Source organism: Aspergillus mulundensis (genome assembly GCF_003369625.1).
Source record: "Aspergillus mulundensis strain DSM 5745 chromosome Unknown scaffold_1, whole genome shotgun sequence".
NCBI classification, from domain to species: Eukaryota; Fungi; Ascomycota; class Eurotiomycetes; order Eurotiales; family Aspergillaceae; genus Aspergillus; species Aspergillus mulundensis.
The window spans coordinates 381,562-404,983 of NW_020797889.1; the positions used below are offsets into that span (position 1 = coordinate 381,562).

Sequence of the window (23,422 nt, forward strand, 5' to 3'; positions counted from 1 at the left end):
ACGCGCAGATCATCTATTCCAGTGAAGGGAGACATCCACCCCTCTAGTATCTGCCGTATCCGCCTTGACCTCTTGATGAATAATTGTCTCGGCCTCCTCTGTAGCCGCCGCGGCTATGCCCTCCGCCTCGAGAATCTTGCGCACCATAGCCCGATGGGCGTCCGCTGTAGTAATCGACCGGGCCGTTGTTATACTGCGCTGATTGCCCGCGGCCATAATAGTCGCCCTGGCCGTAGTTCTGTTGTTGATAGCCGCGCTGCTGCCCATGCTGCTGCCCATGTCCACCATATGATCCATATTGCTGTGTGCCGTATCCTTGCGACATTCCTCCACGGGGAGGGGGCGGTGGCCCTCTCGAGAAATTGCCGGCAGGGGGGACCCAGCCAGTGGGCATCCCCATCTGCCCCCCTGAGTTGCCGCCAGGTATGAACTTGGGATCAAGGTGCGCCGCAAAGGGATTTGGTCTGTTGTTGCCATGGTTCTGCCTATCATTGCCGCGATTCTGTCTATCGCCGGCATAATTCATTCGACCCCCTCGTCCACCGCGGAAAGGTGCTCCACCAAATGAGCGTCCGGAGTGCTGCGCTCTGGATTTGGTGGCTTGGATGTCAGAGTTGTCCAAAGCCGGAGGACCAAACTTCACTCCCCTGAGAAGCATGGATTTATGCAGATTTGTTGACTTGGGTATCTCGTAATTGACACTAGCAAGGAAACTGGGTTAGCCAACGTTAACGGTCATCAAAAGAAGCAACTTACATTAGCGAACGGTCGTCATCTAGGCTTGGCATGCCGTATTCTTCCAAAGATGACACAAGGGAGCTATGTGGGATGTACGCCTCATTTTTCTCGACCTTGCCAGCGAGTCCATCACTCACTCGCATGTTGAGTTTGTACTTGGGGGCGCCTTGCTTTTTAGAGTAGAAATTTCCTACCAGCTCTTGGTATAATGGGTGACTCTCTGATAGAAGAAGAACTTCTCGACCGACAGTGTTGCGAGCCTTCTCATCCTCGGTCAAAAGGGGGTACTTCTTGTGCATAGCATCCAGGAGTCGCTTTTCATCGATGAAGGGTAGTAGTACCACACCTTGCCAAGCGAATTTCTTACCATTCAAGTCGACCGGGAAATCCTCGGGGTAGAAGTCAATGATCTCGCTGTCGGGCTCGGTCATCAACGGGTGGAACACCTTGGGTATAGCATGATTCGAAGATGCAGGAAGCACACCCATCAGCTGTTCATACGGCTTAAAAGGAATGCCTTTTTCAAATGACAATTCCATATCACCGATATCCACAAAGTCTGCGGCGAAAGGTGCGTAATGGTACGGATAGTACCATGTCCAGGAAGGGCAACCTTGGAAATAGTACAACAGAACCCACGCAAGGCCTTCGGCATACGCCCGCGCGACTTTGTGACGGAACTCCTTATCCTGTGGATCAACGCCAAATTTCTGTTCATAGTACCGGTCGGCGTATCCTTCTTCCCACAGGCGGACTGTGTCTGGAGGCAACTCATCATTTTTCGCGGGCGCTGCCTTGCCTGGGGACTCAGTACCAAGTTGACCAACTTCCGCATCATCCGCCTTTCGTTTTCCAAGTTGTACAGGCCCTTCAGGCTGTGCGTCAGATGAGTCGGCTGTTGACTCCGTATCTTCAGATGGCTGATTGTCCTGTCCTCCCATCAATCTGCTCTTCAGGACAGCAGCGGCGCTCTTGTTCGCTTCATTGGCTCGGTAGACATTCCCGCGGTTGACCACCATGCTATGAGTAAGCTCCCTGGTGTGCCTGGCCAACTCACCCCTAGCAGGGGTTATCAACTCAAGTCCGGCTGGTGGCGCATCAGCACCAGAGCCGCGGCCCTTTGCGTGCGTAGGTGACTCAACCGCCCCGAAAGAAGGGGAGCTACGTCTTCGTTTCCGAGCACGCTCTTCACTGCGCGCCTTTTCTTCCTGCTTGCGCCTTTTCTCGTTGGCAAGTTTCCTTTCTTCCGCCTGTCTACGACGGCGGAAGATGGCATCTTCCTGTTTAGCGAGACCCTGGAGAATGAGCTGGGCTTTCTTTAGATCCACGCGCCCATCCTGAGTAAGATATCCGCCCATTAACGGAATGTTATCACGCCAGATCGCGATCAAAGTGTCAATACCATCCTCGCGAATGTCCAATGATGGCAAGTGCGGAAGGAAATCGTTTCCTACAAAGAAACACATGAAGACCCAGTCATCCAGCGCCCTCTCGAGATCAAACGGAAATGGTTGTTGCGGGACAAAGAGTTCGGCCGCAAGATATTCGCGCAGAACAGAGACGTGGAGCCAGATAAACGGCTTGAGAGTCGCACCCTTTCCTTTCTCGTCGAACTCTCCGTTCTTCTCCTTAGCTTGACCTCTGCACTCTTCGGCTTTATGGCCAGGTTGGCCACAGAGATGACAAGTCCGTGGCTTTGAGTCTTGGAAGAATACGTCTTCTCGTAGAACTCTGAAATGGGGCTCATGGGTAGCTAAACCTAACATGATCAAGTCCGCGTCCTATATTACGGTTAGCCCATGTTCTAATCTCAATATGACAAAGACATACCAATCCGTAGATAACGTGGCGGAGGTTCGGGTCGTGCTCAGGCGAAGCACGCTGTGACCGGATAAACTCCATAATCTTATGTTCACCTTCACCGGGCACCGTAGCATCGGAGATGATAATTTTCATCTATTTCCGTTAGAACTTGAGCACATCACTGAAAAAGGAAACATACCTTCTCCCAAGCAGGATCAGTGTTGAGCTTGTATGCGATCCAGTACCGCAGGGATGCAGCAAGGATGTCCATGAAGGGTGTTCCGGGTGTGATAACGTTGCTATCCCACGTCTTCTGGATGACCTCCTCCTGCAGCCCTTGATCTTTGCCTCCGTTCTGTTTCGCGAGCATTTTCCGGAACTCCTCCTTCTTCTCATCCTGCTCTCTGGCCTCTTGGGCAGATCGGAATCGACGCGCTCGCTGTTGGTTCATCTTTGCGCGGGGCGCGACGCCATCTGCAGGAAACTCGATTAGATGGTATTCCAGGCAACACGAGACATAGTAGACGTACCAACGGCGATCATCAAAAGCTTCCTAGGACGGACCATGTTCACGACCCGATCCGTGTACTTGAAAATCTCGATCATCATCTCCTGCTCGTTCGCCGGCGGCGGCTTGCCCTCGGGGTGCGTGCACGGATGGACAATGCCGTTCATGTCGAGATACAGGTTATCCATCTCTTCGCCATTTGGATTCGGGCCGGTAGCGTCAACGGGAATTTCTTCTCCATTGACTTCGTGCGGAAGTTCCTCGATTACCGAGGAGATAATCTTCGGATACTTCTTGGAGAGCCATCTGAACAGAGCCGGAACACCCATGATGAGATATGATGTATCAGGAAGATATACAATGAAAATGAAAAGCGCGAAAAAGAATATTAAATTCTTTTCTGACTTTAATAACGTAAACTAGAGAATTTAGCCACGTCCAACGTGATGCTCCATCGGCGACTCAAACACTTGAACTGGAAGGACGTCTCCGTAAAAAAAATGTGTTGTAAAAAGAAAGTTGTCTTTGACGGAAAAGACACTGCTCCCGGATTGAATCAGAGGCAGGCCGTGATTGTCAAAGAGGACAGAGGAACAATGAAGACTCTGCGAATGCGACAGTCGCCGGCCGAAGTTGCGGCTGTTTCGGTGCTTCTTTTGTCGCGGTTCCGACGGGCTTTAGCGGCCACTTGGCGGTGGACTTGGTGATTTGTATGTAACTAGCTCCGAGGGGACAGCTCACCGTTCATCGTTGGCTCGGCTTCGCTTCGATTGTTCGATGTATATCAATTCCTACTCTTCCAGCTGGCGGTGACCATGAAATATCGAATGACCCGTTGCGATGTTCCGAATCCTCGAGTCGCAGGCGCCCGTCAAACAAACGGCGACGGACACGATCAACACCTTGACGAATAGACTGCAGAGCGCCACACTACTGGAAGATCGGAGAGCAGCTATACAAGGGCTGAGGAGCTTCGCGAAAATATATCCTGCGTCCGTCGCGTCGGGTGCCCTCCGGTCGCTGATTAGCAGCCTCCGCAATGATCGGGAGGATGTCGATACTCTCAAGGTCGTCTTGGAGACCTTGTTGATGCTATTCTCGCCGGATGCAAGCAGTGTTTGTCTCTCTTTAGCTGTCGGAAATATAATGGCTACGCTGACGTCTTTGTCCAGCCCGAAGCTTCTGATGAAATAGCCCTATGGCTATCCGATGAGTTCACCCAGCGACAAGACAATATTACGGCTCTGTTAGACCTTCTGGACACCCGGGACTTCTATTCGCGCCTATATTCATTACAGCTCATGTTCCAGATATCGAGCGCCCGCCCTGAGAGAACACAGGAATGTATCTTAACAGCACCATTGGGTATTCCTAGGCTAGTCAGTGCCCTGGGTGATGCGCGGGAGCCGGTACGAAATGGTACGCATACTTTATGGCCTGTGTGATCGAACGGAGAACATACAGCTGACCGCGGCTTTACGTCTTACAGAAGCACTGCTACTTCTCATCGCGTTGACGCCTGCCTCGGAAGAACTGCAGAAACTTGTCGCTTTTGAGAATGCCTTCGAGACCATATGCTCACTGATAGAGTCGGAAGGAGGTTTGGTACACGGATCAGAGGTTATTGAGGACTGTCTCTCACTTCTCGCCAATTTGTTGAGACTAAACATCCCTAACCAGTCTTACTTCCGCGAGACGGGCTGTATACAGAGGCTGGCAAAGCTGCTCGCTGATGTTAACCGGGAGGAGGATCCCGAGGAGCCTACACCACAATGGGCACTCGCTCATCGGGACAAGAATGTTTGGGGTCTGCTGGTCATAGTCCAGCTATTCTTGGTCAAGGGTGGTGTCAATACTCCTACTAACCAAATGGCGTTTTGGAATACCGGTCTGATGGAACAGATCTTGAGCACAGCATTTGGCCAGCGGTTTACGGTTAACGTGACTGCTAAGGTCAGTAGACGCCTTATACAGAAGCGAACCACAACGCTAACTAATTTAGGCCCTAGCAACCTGCGCCGATCTAATCCGCGGCAATCAACCGCTACAAGAGCGCTTTGGGGATGTTGAGGTTTTCTGGGGTGCTGGGCAGGCTAATGATGGAGTAAATGGGAACAAAGCAAAACCACTTCCTCGGATCAACGTGATTGAGGCGTTGCTCAAACTCTCGCTTGAGCCTGCCCCAATCCAGCTTCTCGACGCGCGTCTTGCAGCCTGTGATTGTGTCAAGGCATTCTTCACTAATCACACTGGAATTCGTGTTCACGTGCTAGGAAGAGCGATAAACGGACATGTTAGCGGTCAAGACGAAATCCCAAACATCTTGACTGTGCTGCTGACGCCTCCGGATCTGAGAGGAAACGCTGATCCGTATCAAACTTGGATGGCTTCTATATTGATGTTCCACCTATTGTATGAGAATACTGAGGCGAAGTCAGTTGCTATGGGAGTGACCGAGGGCGACGCCGAGAATGGCGAAGAAGTGATAACTTGCATCCAGACAATTGCGGGGAATCTTATCACGGGCATACAGCGGGGAGACGATGAGAGGATATCACTTGGATATCTTATGCTCTTATGTGGCTGGTTGTTCGAAGACCCTGACGCCGTGAATGACTTCCTCGGAGAGGGTAGCAGCATCCAAACTCTATTGCAGGAGACCAAACACAGGGGTGCCGCCAACGTGCTCGTGCCTGGTCTCTGTACCATCTTACTGGGTATCATCTACGAGTTCTCTTCAAAGGATTCGCCTATTCCTCGCAAGACCCTGCACAAACTCTTACTGGAACAACTTGGAAGGGAACAGTACATCGACAAAATAACCAGACTCAGGGAGTCTCCTTTGGTTCGGGATTTCGAGGTCTTGCCTCAAACGATAGGAGCAAACTATGAAGGAGGGCTTCCCGACATCTTCTTCGACAGGGTATTTGTTGAATTTCTGAAAGATAATTTCAGTCGCTTAACAAGAGCCATTGACCGTGAGCCTGGACTCGAAATATCCGTGATCACCAACGGTGTTGAACGAGGCGTTTCACGTGAATTAGTCGACTCTCTCAAATCCGAAGTCGAAGAAAGAAATCAACTCGTTCAGAAGCTTGAATCAGAGCTTGTGTCTCTACGGCATAGGTTAGACCATGAGCTAGCCGAGCATCGCAAATCTAGGGACTCTAGTGGGTTGGAATTTACAAAACTACAGCAGAGTTATGACGCGCTCCAGAAACGTTACGAACAGGAATTGGCAGCATCTAACGAGCAGCACAAACAAGCGAAGAACGAATTACTAAAGCAGCATGGAGAGCAGCTTCGAGCCATCGACGCTCAGCTGCGAGAGACTTCTGCTGATTATGAAAGAAAGAGTGCCAAGTTCAAAGAACGGCACGAGGCTGAAGTGGCTGACCTCCAAAAGAAAATCCGGTCACTCGAGTCCGAACTCGCTCACGTCAGAGACCAGTATGGTAGTGAGACTCGTGAACTGAAGGCGCACATCGAGGCTCTAAAGTCGGAGGCAGATCGATCCAGGGAACAACATGCAGCCGAAGTCGCTGGTCTCAACAGCACCATCCAGGATGTTCAGTTGAAGGCTGGACAGGCCGAACAGTACAAATCAGAGGTCGCTGAGCTTCAAGCAAAACTAGAGACTCTGAATTCGGAGACGGGCCAATCCAGGGAAAAGCATGCATCCGAAGTCGCTGACCTCAACAAAATTATCAATGATGTGCAGTCAAAGGCAGACAAGGCCGAACAGTATGAGTCCGAAGTCGCTCAACTTCAATTGAAGGTCGAGACCCTGCAATCAGAAGTCGAAAGCACAAAGGAGCGGCATGCTAGTGAAGCCTCCGATCTCGAGAAGACAGTCCAGGATCTTCAATCAAGACTGGATACTACGAAGCAAAAACATGAGTCTGAAATCGCCAAGCTCGAATCCGCTAACGAGACGATACAATCAGAACTTAACACACTGAAAGAACAATCTACGCAAGACATCGAGGCCGTGAGGGAAGACTACAATTCGAAGTGTTCCGCCCTGGAAAATAGGGCCCAGCAAGCTGAAAGCGAAGTCGAAAGGCTTGAAGCCGAGGCACGAAAGACTGCACAGGCCCTTGAGGAAGCACAGATGGCGCTCGAGAAGGCGCGAGCGGAGACCAAGGAGAAGGAAGAAGCCCGTCAGTCCGCACAATCTGAACTGGAGGATCTCCTCATCGTATTCGGTGACCTTGAGACCAAGCGCAACGAGGACAAGGTAAGTCAGAACACTTGGCTATAGCTGGCCGATATACTAATCTTTGTTCACCACAGAAACGGTTGAAGGAGCTGGGCGAGGAAGTATCAGAAGATGAGGACGACGAGGAGGAAGAGGAGGATGAGTAAATGCAAATGACCTTCTAAATATACTATACCACGTTCTATATGCTCGAGGCAATGTAACATATCCATGACATACAAGGTGATTTACTCAACTAGTAGTCCACTTGGTATACAAAAGAGCTAGGGCGTACTCAAGTGACTGAGTGGGGCTTGGCACAAGTCGGCAGGGCGGGGTGACTCACTACTTTTTCTTCAAAAAGCGTTTCTACCCCGCGGCCAACCGCTTGTGTGCTAGGACAATCACCACGGCACAGCTTCCACCATGTCCATCGACTTCCCCAAGGAGGAGGACGTTGTCCTCAAGCGATGGAAGGAGATCAATGCCTTCCAAAGGCAGGTCGAACTCTCCAAGGGTCGCAAACCGTACACCTTCTACGATGGTCCCCCGTTCGCTACCGGTCTCCCCCACTATGGCCATCTGTTGGCTTCCACCATTAAAGATATCATCCCCCGATACTGGTCGATGAAGGGTCACTATGTCGAGCGACGATTCGGTTGGGATACACACGGCGTGCCCATCGAGTATGAAATTGACAAGAAGTTGGGCATGTCTGGGTTGGAGGCCGTTGAGAAGCTCGGAATTGAGAAGTACAATGAGGAGTGCAGGGCCATTGTCATGAGGTTTGCGTCCGAATGGCGCGATACTATTGAGAGGCTCGGTCGCTGGATCGACTTTGACAATGACTACAAGGTTCGCCTTTGCAGACTCGAGGAAGATTGCGCGCGGAAATGAAACTGACCTGACGTTTCGCAATCTAGACTATGAACACCCCGTTTATGGAGTCTGTGTGGTGGGTTTTCAAGCAACTGTTTGACAAGGGTCTCGTCTACAAGGGATTCCGTGTCATGCCTTACTCCACTGCGCTCAACACCCCGCTTTCCAACTTCGAAGCTCAGCAGAACTACAAGGATGTCCAGGACCCCGCCGTTGTAGTCACATTCCCTCTCGTTGAGGATCCAGAGACATGTCTTCTTGCATGGACAACGACCCCCTGGACCCTTCCTTCAAACACCGGCCTCGCCGTACACCCGGATTTCGAATATATCAAGATCTTCGACGAAGCCTCCGGCAAGCACTACATCCTGCTCGAATCTCTGCTTCGAACGCTGTACAAGGACCCCAAGAAGGCTAAGTTCAAGATTGTCCAGAAGTTCAAGGGTTCCGAGATGAAGGACTGGAAGTACCAGCCTCTTTTCAACTACTTCTACGAGACCTTCAAGGACTACGGTTACCGCGTCCTGAACGCCACCTATGTTACAGCCGATGACGGTACAGGTATCGTCCACCAGGCTCCCTCGTACGGTGAGGACGATTACAAGGTCGGCTTGGAAGGTGGTGTCATTGATGAGAACCGTCCGCCACCTAACCCTGTCAACGCAATGGGCTGCTTCACGTCCGAAGTCCCGGAGTTCGAGGGTCAACATGTCAAGGCTGCTGACAAGGCTATCATCAAGTACCTCAAGGGCACTGGCCGCTTGATCGTCGATAGCCAGATTACTCACAGTTACCCATTCTGTTGGCGTTCAGACACTCCGCTGATCTACCGAGCCGTTCCTTCATGGTTTGTCAAGATCCAGCCCATCATTCCACAGATGCTCAAGGGAATCGAGGACTCCCATTGGGTTCCTAGCGCCGTCAAGGATAAGCGATTTGCTAGCTGGATCCAGAATGCTCGCGACTGGAACATTTCCCGAAACCGATTCTGGGGTACCCCGCTCCCTCTTTGGGCTAGCGAGGACTTCAGCGAAGTTGTTGCCGTAGGCAGCATCCAGGAGCTCAAGGAGCTCAGTGGCTACGAAGGGGAGATTACCGACATCCACCGTGACAAGGTGGATAACATTACTATCCCAAGCAAGAAGGGCAACGGTGTTCTCCGCCGCGTCCCTGAAGTGTTCGACTGTTGGTTCGAGTCAGGTTCTATGCCGTACGCTCAGCAGCACTATCCCTTTGAGAACAAGGAGCAGTTCGAGAAGAGCTTCCCCGGTGACTTCATTGCCGAAGGTTTGGACCAAACCCGTGGTTGGTTTTACACCCTGACCGTCCTCGGCACCCACCTCTTCGGCAAGCTGCCCTTCAAGAACTGCGTTGTCAACGGTATCGTGCTCGCGGAGGATGGAAAGAAGATGTCCAAGCGGTTGAAGAACTACCCCGACCCTTCGCTCATCATGGACCGATATGGCTCGGATGCTCTCCGTCTCTACCTCATCAACTCTCCAGTTGTTCGGGCTGAACCACTGCGGTTCAAGGAATCCGGTGTCAAGGAGATTGTCGCCAAGGTCCTCCTTCCTCTGTGGAACAGTTACAAGTTCTTCGAGGGCCAGGCAGCTCTTCTCAAGAAGACCTCGGGAATCGACTTCGTGTGGGATCCTAAGGTCGAAGCTTCCAACACTAACGTCATGGACCGTTGGATCTTGGCCAGTTGCCAGAGTCTGCTCAAGTTTGTTAACCAGGAGATGGCTGGGTACCGTCTGTACACGGTCGTTCCTCGTCTCTTAGGCCTCATTGAGAACACGACGAACTGGTACATCCGATTCAACCGTAAGCGTCTTAAGGGAGAGAACGGTGTTGACGACACTCTTCATGCTCTGAACACTCTGTTCGAGGTTCTGTACACTCTCGTTCGAGGACTTGCCCCATTCACACCTTTCCTCACCGATAACATCTACGGACGCCTGCTTCCTCACATCCCTGAGGCCATTCGTGGCGATGACAGTCGGAGCGTCCACTTCCTTCCCTTCCCCGAGGTTCGTGAGGAACTCTTCGATGAGGTTGTTGAGAGGAGAGTGGCACGGATGCAGAAGGTCATTGAAATGGCTCGCGTTTCCCGTGAGCGTCGGTCTCTCGGTCTGAAGACTCCTTTGAAATCCTTGGTCGTGATCCACCAGGACCAGCAGTACCTCGACGATGTAAAGTCCCTGGAGGGCTACATTCTCGAAGAGATCAACATCCAGGAGCTCATTCTGTCTACCGACGAAGCCAAGTACAACGTCCAGTACAGCGTGACTGCTGACTGGCCCACTCTGGGCAAGAAGTTGAAGAAGGACGTACAGAAGGTCAAGAAGGCTCTGCCATCATTGACCAGTGACGATGTAAAGCAGTTCGTTGCCGACAAGAAGATCCTTGTCGACGGCATTGAGCTCGTTGAAGGAGACCTTGTGGTCAAGCGAGGCCTCAAGCAGGATGCCTCATCTGGGGACAAGGAGCCCGCCGCTGATGGCGATGTTCTGACCATCCTTGATGCTAAGCTGTACCCGGAACTGGCTCACCAGGGTCTTGGCCGAGAGATCGTCAACCGACTTCAGCGTCTCCGTAAGAAGGCCGGCCTAGTTCCTACCGACGACGTCAAGATGGAATACGTGGTTCTCTCTGACCCGGACAGCATCGGCATCCAGGATGCCTTCGAGACCCAGGCATCGGTCATTGAGAAGGCCGTGCGTCGGCCTCTAGAGAAGCGTGAATCCGCTGATGGCAAGGCGCCCAGCGCAGACGAAGAGGGTATGATCATGCAAGAAGAGCAGGAAGTGCAAAACGCCACTTTCTTATTGCGGCTGCTGAAGCTGTAGACGAATATGCGGCAAAGATCTTTTTTAGACTCAGATAACCATTGGTAGAGATCTTGATGTTCTCAAAATAGCATTTTCCTATGAATTTATGTACATCCATAACTTCCTATTATTTTTCCTAAACAAAGCGCCAGTGGCATTGTAGGTTTGAGTAAAGCATCCGCTTGCGCCAAAATATACACATGATTTTCTAGTAAATCCCCCTCGTTCATGGTTTCTTAGATGCCGCCTTTTGAGCCGTCAGCCATTTATTAGGAGCACAGGAGCATCCAACTACTATACCAAAAAGCAGTCTTTGAGTTTCATAAACTCTTTTGCGCACATGTCCTTGTGCACTCCTTGGTAGTCCGCGACAATGCACTTGCCATATGCCGCTGCCTACAACCACTGTCAGATCTCGCATCCGAAGGGCCGGACAAACCGGGCATACCTCCGTGGCGCACTTCGAAGTGGCCTTTGCAAACTTCTCAATGGGTCGTGTCCGCGTTGGTGGCATTTTTTTCCAGTTCTTGCAGTTGATGCTGGACGGTGACATACGGAGCTGGTTATGACCAGCCATTACATAAGCAGCAGTATGCGCTCCGTGCACGTGACAGCCTCGCATGTTTGGATTGCGCGACAAAGCAAAACACCCGTTGCAGTCGGTGACAACTAGCCAGAAATTGGCCCCGGCATTCCCATCTCAACGCCGTTGTTTTTTGGGCTCTTCGATGCTATTTGGTGTCGCAAACTCGAGGACGGCGAGCTTCTGCGTTCTATCGTTCTCTAGCGCTCGCAATGGTTTATTTGGTTTCCCGTCTCCATGACCCAGCTGCGAAGAACACGCGTTAAGTCGCGGATATTTCGATGCCTCCCGTTCCCGCTCAACGAAGAGCTCTATCCCATGAAGATCCGGCCCTTTCAGACGAAGGTGCGCGACTGTAATGCGATTACTAGTGCTCATCTCAGAAGACTAACGCCCAGCTTTTTGTGTACCAGATGTCGGCTTCCTCTTCCAAATCATCACACACGCGGAGCGCCATCCAGATGCCGATCGCCTTCCCTTCAGAGTCCTATTCAAAGAGTACGATGCGGCGATCGAGGAGCATGGGCCGGAGGCGGATCCGGGCTACGCCTGTATGCGCTTCCTGTTCAAGATGGGATACGTCGCAGGAGACACTCTGTTTGAGAAGTTTGAGAACCTACTCCAACAGATGGGCATCGTGATTGAATTCGGCAATGAGGAAAACGAGACGGATGGTTATACGGAAACACTTTCTGTTGTTGATGTTCAATCTAGGCCAAGGGCCAGCCCTGCTGCACACGAGGTCATCCAGACCCCGCGGCCACGGCGCGCGTCGTTCAATTCGATTCTTGATATTGGAGATGACCCTACCACTCGGAGCTTTATCAATCGCCCAAGTTCTCGGTCCTCGATGTCGCGACTTCAAACTGGCAAGCCTGAGTTTCAGGCCTCACCACCGAGTCGTACAGCGGGTAGCAAGAGGGCTGGGTCACCGGACAGAACGCAACTGATCGCGCAGTTTATGGACGTTGGTCGGCGCCTTATTAGTAAGATGGACGAATTTCAGTTGGCGAGAGTCTCGGCGAGAGAACAGACAAAAGAATTCTCATCCGCCGTGAATGAGGACCGTTCGAGACGGATGGCTGAGGCCTCCCGTGCCAAAACACGCAAGTCCAAAAGTGTGCGCTCTGCTAGCTCTTCAAGCTCAGACGAGGAAGTTGAAGAGGGTGATGGTGGGGATGAGTCGACGGCCTCCGACGGCGCGAACGCTGCTTTTGAGAAGCCAGATCTACCCCCGGAACTACTCTACCGGCCTTCGCTTTCGGATCTGTTACGGGATGCTTCAACCTTCAATATGTACCGACAACGCGCAATCAACCGACGTATCTTGACTCAATGGATGAAGAAAGCCGTGCAGGCACGGCAAGCACATCGGAACATGGAAATGGTCGCCGTAAACAGGGACAGAGTTACCCTAATCCGACAAGCTTTTGGGACCTGGAGCTCAATTATTCGAGAGAAGCGGCAAACTGCTCGAACCGAGCGGTTCTTCCACCATCTCGAAGAGCGCGCCGCTCGGGCTCGAGACGTGTACTTGATGACCAAAGCCTTCACTCACTGGGCGGCAGTCGCTTCGGATGAGTTAGAAAAGACTACTGCGGCTCGACGCCACATCCTCGGCGTCAAGTATTTCAATGCATGGCGTGAGATCACTGCCGTCAATGTACTCAAAGCTCAGCGATTCGCATTACAGCGACCTCTCCAGGCTTGGAAGAAAAGAACCGACCATTTTAAGGAGCTAGAGGGGCGAGCTGTCAACTATCATAACGCAAAATTGAGACGAGACTTCTACTGGCAATGGTTCTGGAGCTTATGCGACAGGCGTGCTCCTAGATGGCACGATTTTGTTATTAAAAGACGTTCCCTGCTTTACTGGTTGCGAACATTCCGAACGACCAGAGAACGCCTTCATGAGATTGATATTCAGGATAGGCATTTTTTGCAGAACTCTGCAATTCAGGTCTTGCGTGAGAAATCCAGAACCATCGTTTCCACTGAGCAGAAGGCCGTAGCTATGCACCGGCATCAGCTTCTCCGAAACGCTATGAATGAATGGAAACTCCAAGCTCGCCTGGCACCAGCCGCGACGCACGTCGCAGATACGGCCGATACGCGTATCGTGCGGTCTGCGTACAATCAATGGGTAAAGCGGATAGACATGCTCAACCAAGCAAGAGAGATGGACCGACGGAGGATCATGCGGAACTCATGGGTTGCGTGGAATGACAACCTCCGCTGCCAGGCTCTCACCGCGCGAATCGAAGAGCGCATGAAGATCGAGACTATGTACAAATGGATCCTCGCGGAAAGATACCGTCTTATGCAACGAATTCGTGAGCAACGGATCTCGCGCGAGGTGTTTTCCACTTTCGTTACAAATGTCCGTCAAAAATATACGCAACTGCTCCACCATGCTGATACCTACGAGGAGCGGCGAAATGACGACCTGCTCCGATCGAAGCTTGCTACCTGGCGGAACCAGCTTGTCCTCCAACAACAGCGCGACGATATGGCTTATGAATTTTATGCACCGCGCCTTGTCCAGGAATCCCTCGTGGCCTGGCGCTCGAAACGAGAGCATGTAGCGAAATTAGAGGATTGGGCGCGGGATGCCAGGTTTTATTTCATCTCGACTCGCACTATCAAGCGCTGGCATGTTGCAAAGGTGGACTCTGCCAAACGCCGCCGCCAGGAAGCTTATGCGATGATTCGGCGAAGTGTCAAGGTGAACCTTGCGTCGAAATTCTTTGCCACTTGGCAAACTAAGACGCGCGATGTTCTCGATATTGAGCAGCAAGCCTTGCAGTTGGAACGGGGAAAGAATCTGGACATTGTCTTTGAGTTAGTGGACCGGTGGCATGCAAAGACCGCAAAGCGTCTCCAAGACTGTGAAGATGCAGATACCTTTTACTTCAAGCAGATCGCCTATGACAAACTCATACGGTGGGCTGAAGGCGTGGTCGCGGCTCGCCAGTTGGAGGAGCAGGCTGTCAAGGCGCGTCGACAACATGTACTGGGCCAAGCCAACGCCTCGCTTCGCAAACTCAGTCTTCGCGTCTTCCAAATACACAGCAGCGCTGAGACTGCGGAGGCCATGAGAGAGCGCAATCTCAGAAAGCACTCAAGGGGCATGTTCCGCCGATGGGTAGATAAGACGAGGATCAGCTTCGAGGCCCGAGATGCTCCAGGGCCCTTGGTGAGCCCTACGAGAAACCAAAGCCGTGTCAGTGGCGGCGGTACAGGACGGTCCATTTTCGACCCCTGGCAGGTCGAGACGCCTTTCAAACTCAACGATCTTACCTCCGCTGAGAACCAGCGCCTGTCGGCCACCCCGATCACGCCGAATCCTGTGACTTCTCCTTCCAAGCGAGCAGCTCGAGCACGAATACTGGCGCGGGCCTCCACAACACCTGCGACACCTCTCCATACACCTTTCGCTAGCAGGCTTCTGCGAGAGGGAGTGGGTGTTCCTACAACAGGTCCGTCCAGTCGGCGGGATCGCACCGGACGTGCGAGCGCTTTAGGAACTGTTCGGTTTGTTGACCAGGATCCGGAATCGCCCACGAGCGGGAAAGGATCTGCCAATCGACGACCTTGAGCTAATTGCTGAACAAGCGGTTGACACTCGGGATGTTTTGTGCTATAGTATACGGAGTACTCTGATGATATGTCATTGACTGTTTGGTTCATGCTGAATGATGCGATTGTGATACCCTTTTGCACGATCAAGCGATTTGTACTATGTAGAAATCTGTATCTCTGTTGGATAATGTCAACTCAATAGATTTTTGCTTCAATACTATATCTATGTGCATTAGATATGTTGGGATATAAAAACAGGCCTATTTCCAATTGTTTTTATGGTCCAACTATGCGGACAAAATATATATTTTTACTTTCATACGCATTATCGGTATATTGAGCTTTGCCCATGGTCCAAGCGGCTTACCACTATACTAATATTGAGGTACTATTATTATCTACTTGAAAATGAACATAATATGTCAGCTACTCTATCACATGGTGGGTCCAGCAGCAATAATGAATGCTGTATAGAGCTAGAGCAGACGTGGAGGTCACACGCGGAAAGCGGAGGAGCTGCCGCGGCGCACAGCGTCATCATTCTCATCCCCAGACAACATTGACCTCCCCAACCTTACTCTCTGCAAATCAGCTAAGTCTATCGCCCGTATCCCGCGGGATCTTCGTTTCTTCTCCGACCTTTCTACGATCTCAACTGGCAATGGTGTAATATCCGTTTCGAGCGCACCGAGCGTCTGATCTCCCCACCGACCACCCCTATGCGAGCAGTACTGCCGGGGAGACCCCCAGCGAAGCTCCAGTCTTTCGGCACCGCGTCCTGGAATGGCCTTCGAGTTGTTGTATGATTTCACCACAATTGTCCCGCGCAACTTGGTGACCATTGAGCTAATCGCGTGTTTCCGCTAGGTGTACATCTCCGGTCAGGCACTTGTCATCCTCGGCGGCCCGCACAAGCTCCTACAAACGATCTATGTCGACGATGCACCTACGCTAGAGGCTGTCGCGATAGACGAAGCTTCGGGGAGGATAGCTGCTTGCGGGGGCCCGCATGCTTTCGTCTACGAGCCTTACGGGACCTACGGCGAAACGCTGAAGGTTTGTCGCGCACTAGAGAGTTGGAGCACAGAGTGGCCAAGGTCGAGCGTATAGCTAACATTTGATTTCTGGTAGTGGTCGCTGTCATATACCCTCCGCTACGAAGACGATGAGGAGCCGATCCGTACGATATCGTGGGGCTCGTCCGACGAGCTCCTCTTGGGCAACTCGCATCTCACACTTTGGTTTCTGAACGACACACCTCGGGCGGCATGGCGGCAGAAGCTGGCGAATCCGGTCAAGTTCGCGCAAATATCGCCCGACTCCACTCTTGTCGTTACTACCGGACTTTATGATCGGTTTGTGAAGGTATGGAGGCGATTGTCGTTCGGCGCCGACGACGTGCGGTTCGACGTGTCATATCTGGCGCATCCTGCTATAATTACGGGGTTCCACTGGCGCCGGCCGCTTCATGGAGAACAATCGATGGCCAATGTATTCTACACGTTATGTGCCGATAATAAGATCCGAGTCTGGGCAGCGATTGACAACCATGCCCCGTCTCCGCTACAGCTCTGGACGCAGATTGACATGGACCGGTCTGTCCAACCGAGGCATGCGACGAATGGAGCGAGTGTATCGCGTCGCTACGGATTCATTATTGACAGCCGAGATTTTTGCAGCGCTACCGAGCGGGCAGTGGAGCGAGGTACGGGGAATCAAGGAAACCATGCTCTGGAACACATCATTGAGGTTGCGACGAAGAGCCCGGAAATCTGTGTGGTAATGGACGGCGAGGGACATATGGCTGCCTGGGCGCTGGAAGATGTTGGCTCAAAGGCCGGTACTCAAATGAATGTTTTCAACATCCTCCACGTTGAGGGTCTAGACTTTTCATTCTTGCGTGGGCTTACTGCGAACGAGGATTATGCACAGATCTGTGCTTTTCAAAGTGCAGACCCTGGAGACACGCTATCAATTTTGGTCCATCACTTCGACGGCCGGATCGAATGGTTTGACTCGCAGGTCGATGTCATGTTCGACCCGGCTCCGGTCAAGAATCGGATTGCCCGTAAGGCGTCTTGGACTGGGCACATTGGTCCCGTCAAGAAGATTGTCCGAAATGCGTTTGGTGATACTCTCACATCACGTACCGACGATAACAAAGCCTTGATATGGAGACAGAAGCGGAGGAACAGCGGTTCAGGGCTTGTCCGGAAGAGCACGTTGTTCTCCCAAGAGCATATCCATCGCAGCTGCGTGGTCGAGAATGGTGGCTTTGTCGTGAATCTACACCATAAGGGGATCTCTATCTGGGATGTCCGCTCGTTCCATGCCAAGAAAATCGCGTCCTCGGAGTTCGAGCTCTCAAGTAAGCCACTTTGCGTTCTGGAGATGCTTACCCCCGAGAAGAATGCTGGTGTTGTATACATCGCGGCAATTGCGGCGGATATGAGTGGAATTGCTTGGGAGGTCAGTCTTCCGGTTGCAAAAGGGCAATCAAAGTCCGACTGCCACCTGAACAAATTCTGTACCTTTGACCTAGGTCTGAAAGAGGACGTCGCATACTTCCTACCTGTGGACCCTGCCGGCCCTCGGACCCAGATGTCGGGATTCTTTGACATGTTTTCACCTGACATAGCGCTGTCTTACACGACGACTGGAATTGTCCGCACATGGACCGCTAAAGTGGACAAGGGGAATGGCCGGTTAGACTGGCTACTGACCTCCACGGTTGAGACGGGGATCACGAATATCTCTCTCGCTAGTGGAAGTTCCATCAAAAAAGCCGCACTCGTTGATGAGGGTCGAACGCATCTAACAATCTGGGATACAAAGGGGGCGCAGCTCGAGTTTGAGGAGCACTTCGGCCAGCAAGACATCATCCGCGACTTGGACTGGACGTCCACACCGGACATGCAGTCCGTTCTCGCTGTTGGATTCCCTCACAAAGTCATCCTCCTCACGCAGCTACGCTATGACTACCTCGACTCTGGCCCGTCCTGGACGCAAATTCGCGAGATCTGGATTCGCGACCTCACCCCTCATCCTATTGGGGACTCTTGCTGGCTGAGCAACGGCCACCTGGCTATCGGCGCGGGTAACCAGCTCTTTGTATACGACAATGAGATTGAAGTCGCAGACCGGCTGGTGTCACAGCTCCGTATTCCTACTCGTGGCTCGTCAACTGTAGATCTCTTTGAAGTCGTGAGCCGACTCAATGGCGCGCTTCCTGCATTCCACCCGCAGTTCCTTGCCCAGTGTATACTTAGCGGCAAAACGAACCTGGTGCATTCGATTTTGATGAATCTTCATCGGAAATTGAAGTTTTACACGGAGGGCGACGAGATTGACGGCTTCCTGGAGATGCCATTAGAAGATTATTATTTTGATCGTGATGTGAGTGAAGTCTACCTGGCAAAATCCACCCTGAGCTAACATGAGAAGACGCCACAAAAAGCAGTATCTAAAGAACTGCACTCGTCATATGCAGACCTTTCTCTAGAGGATGAGCCTACAGTCGTGGACGAGGCCACTGCAGCCATTCTCAACGAGAACTTGGCGCGGCTTGCATTACCGCAACTGACTAGCCAGGAACAAGTCCGGCTAGTGGATACGATTGAATGCGTTGCCACTGTTGAGAAGCATCGGCGTTCAATGGATGACAATGCTGCGCGCTATCTTTTGTTCTTCCGACAGCATATGCTGCGCAGGACCCAGGGGATTGCGAATAACGACACGGTTTCCTGGCGAGAGATTGTTTGGGCTTTCCACAGTGGCAGCCAAGACATACTTATAGACCTTGTTTCAAGACAGTTCGGCGGCAAACTGTCATGGAAATCTGCCCGGGAGAGCGGGATGTTCATGTGGCTGTCGAGTCCTGCAGCGATTGTAAGTAAATCACTTCATGGGAAGTATGATCTAACGATTCGCAGCGCGCACAGCTGGAGGTAGTGGCTCGGAACGAGTACACCAAGTCTGAAGAGAGGAATCCAATCGACTGCTCTTTGTACTACTTGGCGCTCAGGAAGAAGAACATTCTTCAGGGTCTCTGGAGGATGGCTCACTGGAACCGAGAGCAGTCGGCGACGCAAAAGTTGCTGGCGAACGACTTTCGAGAACCTCGATGGCAGACTGCCGCTCTGAAGAACGCATATGCGCTGCTTGGAAGGCGGAGATTTGGTAGGCTTTTACTTTCTAGTAATGAACTCTTTACTTACAAACTACAGAATATGCTGCGACGTTTTTCCTTCTGGCAGACCACTTGCGAGATGCTGTTCAGGTCTGCCTTAACCAAGTTGGCGATCTTCAGCTTGCAATTGCTATTGCCCGTGCCTATGAGGGAGATGATGGCCCGGTGCTAAAGGAGATACTGGAGACGAGAGTACTGCCTGAAGCTGCCGTTGACGGGAACCGCTGGATGGCTTCCTGGGCGTTCTGGATGCTCGGCCGTCGTGATATGGCCGTGCGGTCACTTATTGTGAGTAGCATGATTGCCACTTATAGACTTTGCTGACATGTTCCAGTCCCCCGTTGAGTCCCTTATCCCCTCAGATCCGACGTCCCCCGAGACCCCCGGTTCAATTCCCCTGCAAGCCAAATCCTACCTATCCAACGACCCAGCACTGGTAGTCCTCTACAAACAACTCCGCGAAAAGACCCTTCAAACCCTAAAAGGCGCCTCGAAAGTATCTGCCCAAGCTGAATGGGACTTTGTCCTTCGAAACGCACGTCTTTATGATCGTATGGGCTGTGACCTGCTCGCCCTCGACCTCGTCCGCCACTGGGAGTTCTTAAAGGAGCCGCCGCCTACACAGCTGACCAAGGACGGTACAATCAATCTCGTCGACGGCGCCATTGATTATCGGAAGATGCTCCGCCGGCGAAGCAGTCTTGTTGTGGCGGATATGCCGGCTAAGCCACCGTCACCGGTTGCGCCGAAGAAGCAGCAACCGCCGCCTACGATGTTCCATGAGCCTGATGCAAACTCGCTGCTTGATAGCTTTGGCTTCTAGTCTAGTCGACTTGTTATTGGCTATGTATTGTGTATATATTTCCTTGGTACTGGGTGGTTCGGTTATGTTTGAGCTCGCTTGATTTGTACTTATTTTTTATCACCAACCCAAGATCAAGATCGGATTTCTGGTACGGCCGTCTTTGCGGTACTTTCTTTGTATTGTGATGGTCTATTTATTTGGCTATACAAGAAGCGAGGTCCTTGTTGTTCTAGACTACCCGCTCTGGGAATAGCAAGGCGTGTCCATCCAGGCAGCTTGATATGTTGAGCAGGGCAATATTATTCTCTTAAAATAGCCCCGCCGTGGATGGGCTATGGCCCATGGCGAGATATATAAAGGTGGGTGGAATATGGAAGGTGAATAAGGGGTTTAGTTGTGTATTGTTGTGCTGATTATTATCCGTGCATTTACAACTACCAATATGTAGCAGCTCTTTACCATAGCCTTCAGTCTCAATTGTATTTATGTAGGCCAGATGTACAAGCACGGAGCCAAATGGACGGATCCCACTTTGCATACCTTCCGAATAAAGAATTTCTGCATTCTTTTTTATATTAAAGCATAATTTTGGCTGCATAATAGCGCCCTTTTAGCTCAGTGGTAGTAGCGTTGCACTTGTATTTTCGAATGATTTGAAAGTTACAGAGTTATGCAAAGGTCCTCGGTTCAATCCCGAGAGGGGGCATTTTTTGCTCCAAGTTATCAGTTTAAGTATATTCTTTTTCTTCTCGCAGAATTTATGTCAAGTGTCCTTATTGGTAGAAGCGCCTGGCTTGTAATCAGGAGGCTCTTTCGAGTCAAAACTGCTTCAATAACCTAGATAAACGCTATTGATTTTAACCATTTCGGTACGGCCCGGACCTTGTCTGCCGAGTGAGGCTGTGAGCATGACAGACTCGATATGCTCTCCTTCCATACAAAGGACGTATTAAATCAACTCTACCAAGTTATGTTTGGGTATGTAATAACATCACAATCTTTGGCAATGTTACGCAGCTAAGCTACATACTAAGCCCCAAGGCCCCACCTCTGATCCTCCGTATGCATGGATCTATGCTTAATTAAGGCCATTCATTCCAGATAAACATCTGCTCTTACAGCGCTATATTTGATCGCAGATCAGAAGTGCCTCTAGTAATAAGTGCTTGCCACTGTGCTTAGACAAAGTCATTCATCCCAGATTATTATTCGATCTTACAAGGCTATACTTTTATATCTTTAACTGCTTGCTACTAAGCTATAGATAAAGTCAAGTCTATTCGGTGCTCATCCCAAATCATCATCTGGTCTCCCAGTGCTATACTCAATTACAGGCCTAGTTGAAGCTTGCACTAGGTGGAGCATACTGACACATAACCACAGCTGAAAGGTACTGGGACGGCTTGCTCAGGCAATTGATCTGTTCTCTAGATGTTTCATAATGAGCGATAAAGTCTTGATTGATCCGGCCGACATGATGCCTCCCCGCTGCGGAGGTGCTGCCTTCGGTTGTGCCTTCCATAGTGTATAGTACTAGAAAGTTTTACAGTCGGTCTATTCTAAGAAGGAGCACCCAATTGCGTATAAATACTTTGTACATAAGCCCTAAAGGCCTATAATAACGCCAACAATGCTTAGGCTCTACGCAGTTAAACAAGCTGTAATGGTAGCTATAATAAGCAGCTGAATTGTAGAGGAGGTCTCCCGTGACCAAGGCCAGGACTCCGCAATCCAGACGGGGATGCTCTACAAAGTCCATCCTTCTCAATGGAAGCATCAAATCGCAAAGCCAATTCATCAAGCCAGACCAAAATGGCTTTACGACGGATTCTAGAGACACCGAACCACTGGCTAATTCAAGCCAATGACCCCCCAAGCAGCCAGCAGCTCAAGTTGCGTTTGACTGGCCACTATCCGACCTGGGACCTTGAACTTGCACGACCCGCACTCCATTACCTACAGTCTGGAATAGCCGCAAAGTCGACAAATGAAGTATGGCAATGGACAATTGCATACTTTTCATCGAACCCCAAGTCCCCACAGAGCCTTCAGGGACTTTCGAGGGCCGAAATAATCAATAGGCTATTTAAAGGCTACGATGCCTTTACCGACCTCTGCTCCGGGGGGCCACGATATCTCAAAACGTCCTGGGATATTGAGACCGCCGTGCTGTGGTATCTTGAATACCACAAGTAGACCGCTGCTGATGCTCAAGCCAGGTACTGGCAATATATTCGCTACATTTTCGAGTTGGAAGCGAAACCATCCTGGCACGTTTCGATGACACTCTGGCTGGGATGCCTGAGAGCCTCCCGCAGCGGGCCCCAATTGACCACATCAAGCTACTGGACATAATATCGACAGCCGCAAAGAAGGTCAAGTCCTTCAGGGAACTGCGGGATGAACTTGGCGTAGAGGAAATCAAGAGGATCTTGGCGGGTGGGGGGCTGAGCCCCTCTGTGGCACAAATGTGCCAGAGTAAAAGCTTCAACCTGGAGAAGTAAGTCTACAGCCTGCTGAGACCCCTGCCGTCATTCCAAATTAACCTGATCTGATCTCGTACAGCCTGAAATGCCTGGCCAATGATTACCCTGACCCTGCTACGTCCAGCGATCCCGTTATATACATGCATATCATTGCCTTGTCTGACCATGAATTCTGGCTGTACATTGAACATGCCGTCGTTACAAATATCCGCATTTCTGGCCACGAACGGGCTAAAGCAGACGACCGCTCTCTACATTACTACATATGGCGTCATGTCCTGGCCACCGAGTCCCCGTTTTCAAAGTTCGTAATGCTTTACAAGCATCACAAGAACAAAGAAGCGCTAACCCGCCACGACCGTGGGGTTGCTGTATCTTCCAGACTTTGACCTTAGTGCATTTGGACCGTGGTCCACGATTTGCCTCCGGCACACAAATTCCCTGACTCGGCCCTCCGTCTGGTGTGTTCAACGAGATCACCAGGGCTGCATTGACGTTTATCGCATCGACTTCCGTTTTGCCACGAACATGACACACGGAGAAACAGCCTTTGTGAGATCAGACAAGAACCAAGGCTGCTGGGAAATCAATTAAGCCTCATGTCGAACCACTTACGGCCATGGTTTATAGTATTTTATATACTACTGTATAGTACAAAGAGGTATTAAAAACTATATCCTTGTTTTAGTTACTTTACATATTTGTAGGCTTTGGACCATGGCCGACTTATAGTAACTACTTTATACTAAGGATCTTCTTTATATGCAGGCCAGAGGGTGTGTATATATAGATCATATCAAATCTCAATGAACTGTTG

General features: G+C 51.1%; 6 protein-coding genes across 6 annotated transcripts; 5 read left to right on the forward strand and 1 right to left on the reverse strand.

Moving 5' to 3' along the window:
* Window positions 1-43: 43 nt before the first annotated feature.
* On the reverse strand, window positions 44-3,378 carry rat1 (5'->3' exoribonculease Dhp1; the record flags this gene model as incomplete). Its single annotated transcript, XM_026743699.1, has 5 exons — window positions 44-701; window positions 757-2,519; window positions 2,569-2,694; window positions 2,741-3,015; window positions 3,072-3,378. 5 exons carry the CDS (start codon window positions 3,376-3,378, stop codon window positions 44-46), a joined length of 3,129 nt encoding a protein of 1,042 aa, XP_026606862.1.
* Window positions 3,379-3,889: 511 nt separating this feature from the next.
* DSM5745_01684 (putative intracellular protein transport protein (UsoA)) lies at window positions 3,890-7,417 on the forward strand (the record flags this gene model as incomplete). Its single annotated transcript, XM_026743700.1, has 5 exons — window positions 3,890-4,165; window positions 4,222-4,468; window positions 4,539-5,002; window positions 5,052-7,289; window positions 7,346-7,417. 5 exons carry the CDS (start codon window positions 3,890-3,892, stop codon window positions 7,415-7,417), a joined length of 3,297 nt encoding a protein of 1,098 aa, XP_026606863.1.
* A 259-nt stretch (window positions 7,418-7,676) lies between these two features.
* DSM5745_01685 (isoleucine--tRNA ligase ILS1) lies at window positions 7,677-10,978 on the forward strand (the record flags this gene model as incomplete). The annotated part of the gene is made up of 2 exons (XM_026743701.1): window positions 7,677-8,105; window positions 8,174-10,978. 2 exons carry the CDS (start codon window positions 7,677-7,679, stop codon window positions 10,976-10,978), a joined length of 3,234 nt encoding a protein of 1,077 aa, XP_026606864.1.
* An 846-nt stretch (window positions 10,979-11,824) lies between these two features.
* DSM5745_01686 (Sfi1 family protein) lies at window positions 11,825-15,141 on the forward strand (the record flags this gene model as incomplete). The annotated part of the gene is made up of 2 exons (XM_026743702.1): window positions 11,825-11,888; window positions 11,957-15,141. The coding sequence occupies 2 exons, from the start codon at window positions 11,825-11,827 to the stop codon at window positions 15,139-15,141; spliced, it is 3,249 nt and encodes a 1,082-aa protein (XP_026606865.1).
* Window positions 15,142-15,844: 703 nt separating this feature from the next.
* DSM5745_01687 (WD repeat protein) lies at window positions 15,845-20,137 on the forward strand (the record flags this gene model as incomplete). Its single annotated transcript, XM_026743703.1, has 7 exons — window positions 15,845-15,925; window positions 15,993-16,181; window positions 16,257-18,521; window positions 18,570-19,013; window positions 19,058-19,304; window positions 19,352-19,602; window positions 19,649-20,137. 7 exons carry the CDS (start codon window positions 15,845-15,847, stop codon window positions 20,135-20,137), a joined length of 3,966 nt encoding a protein of 1,321 aa, XP_026606866.1.
* Window positions 20,138-21,931: 1,794 nt separating this feature from the next.
* Window positions 21,932-22,994, forward strand: DSM5745_01688 (uncharacterized protein; the record flags this gene model as incomplete). The annotated part of the gene is made up of 3 exons (XM_026743704.1): window positions 21,932-22,285; window positions 22,339-22,619; window positions 22,685-22,994. The coding sequence occupies 3 exons, from the start codon at window positions 21,932-21,934 to the stop codon at window positions 22,992-22,994; spliced, it is 945 nt and encodes a 314-aa protein (XP_026606867.1).
* Between the last annotated feature and the right edge of the window lie 428 nt (window positions 22,995-23,422).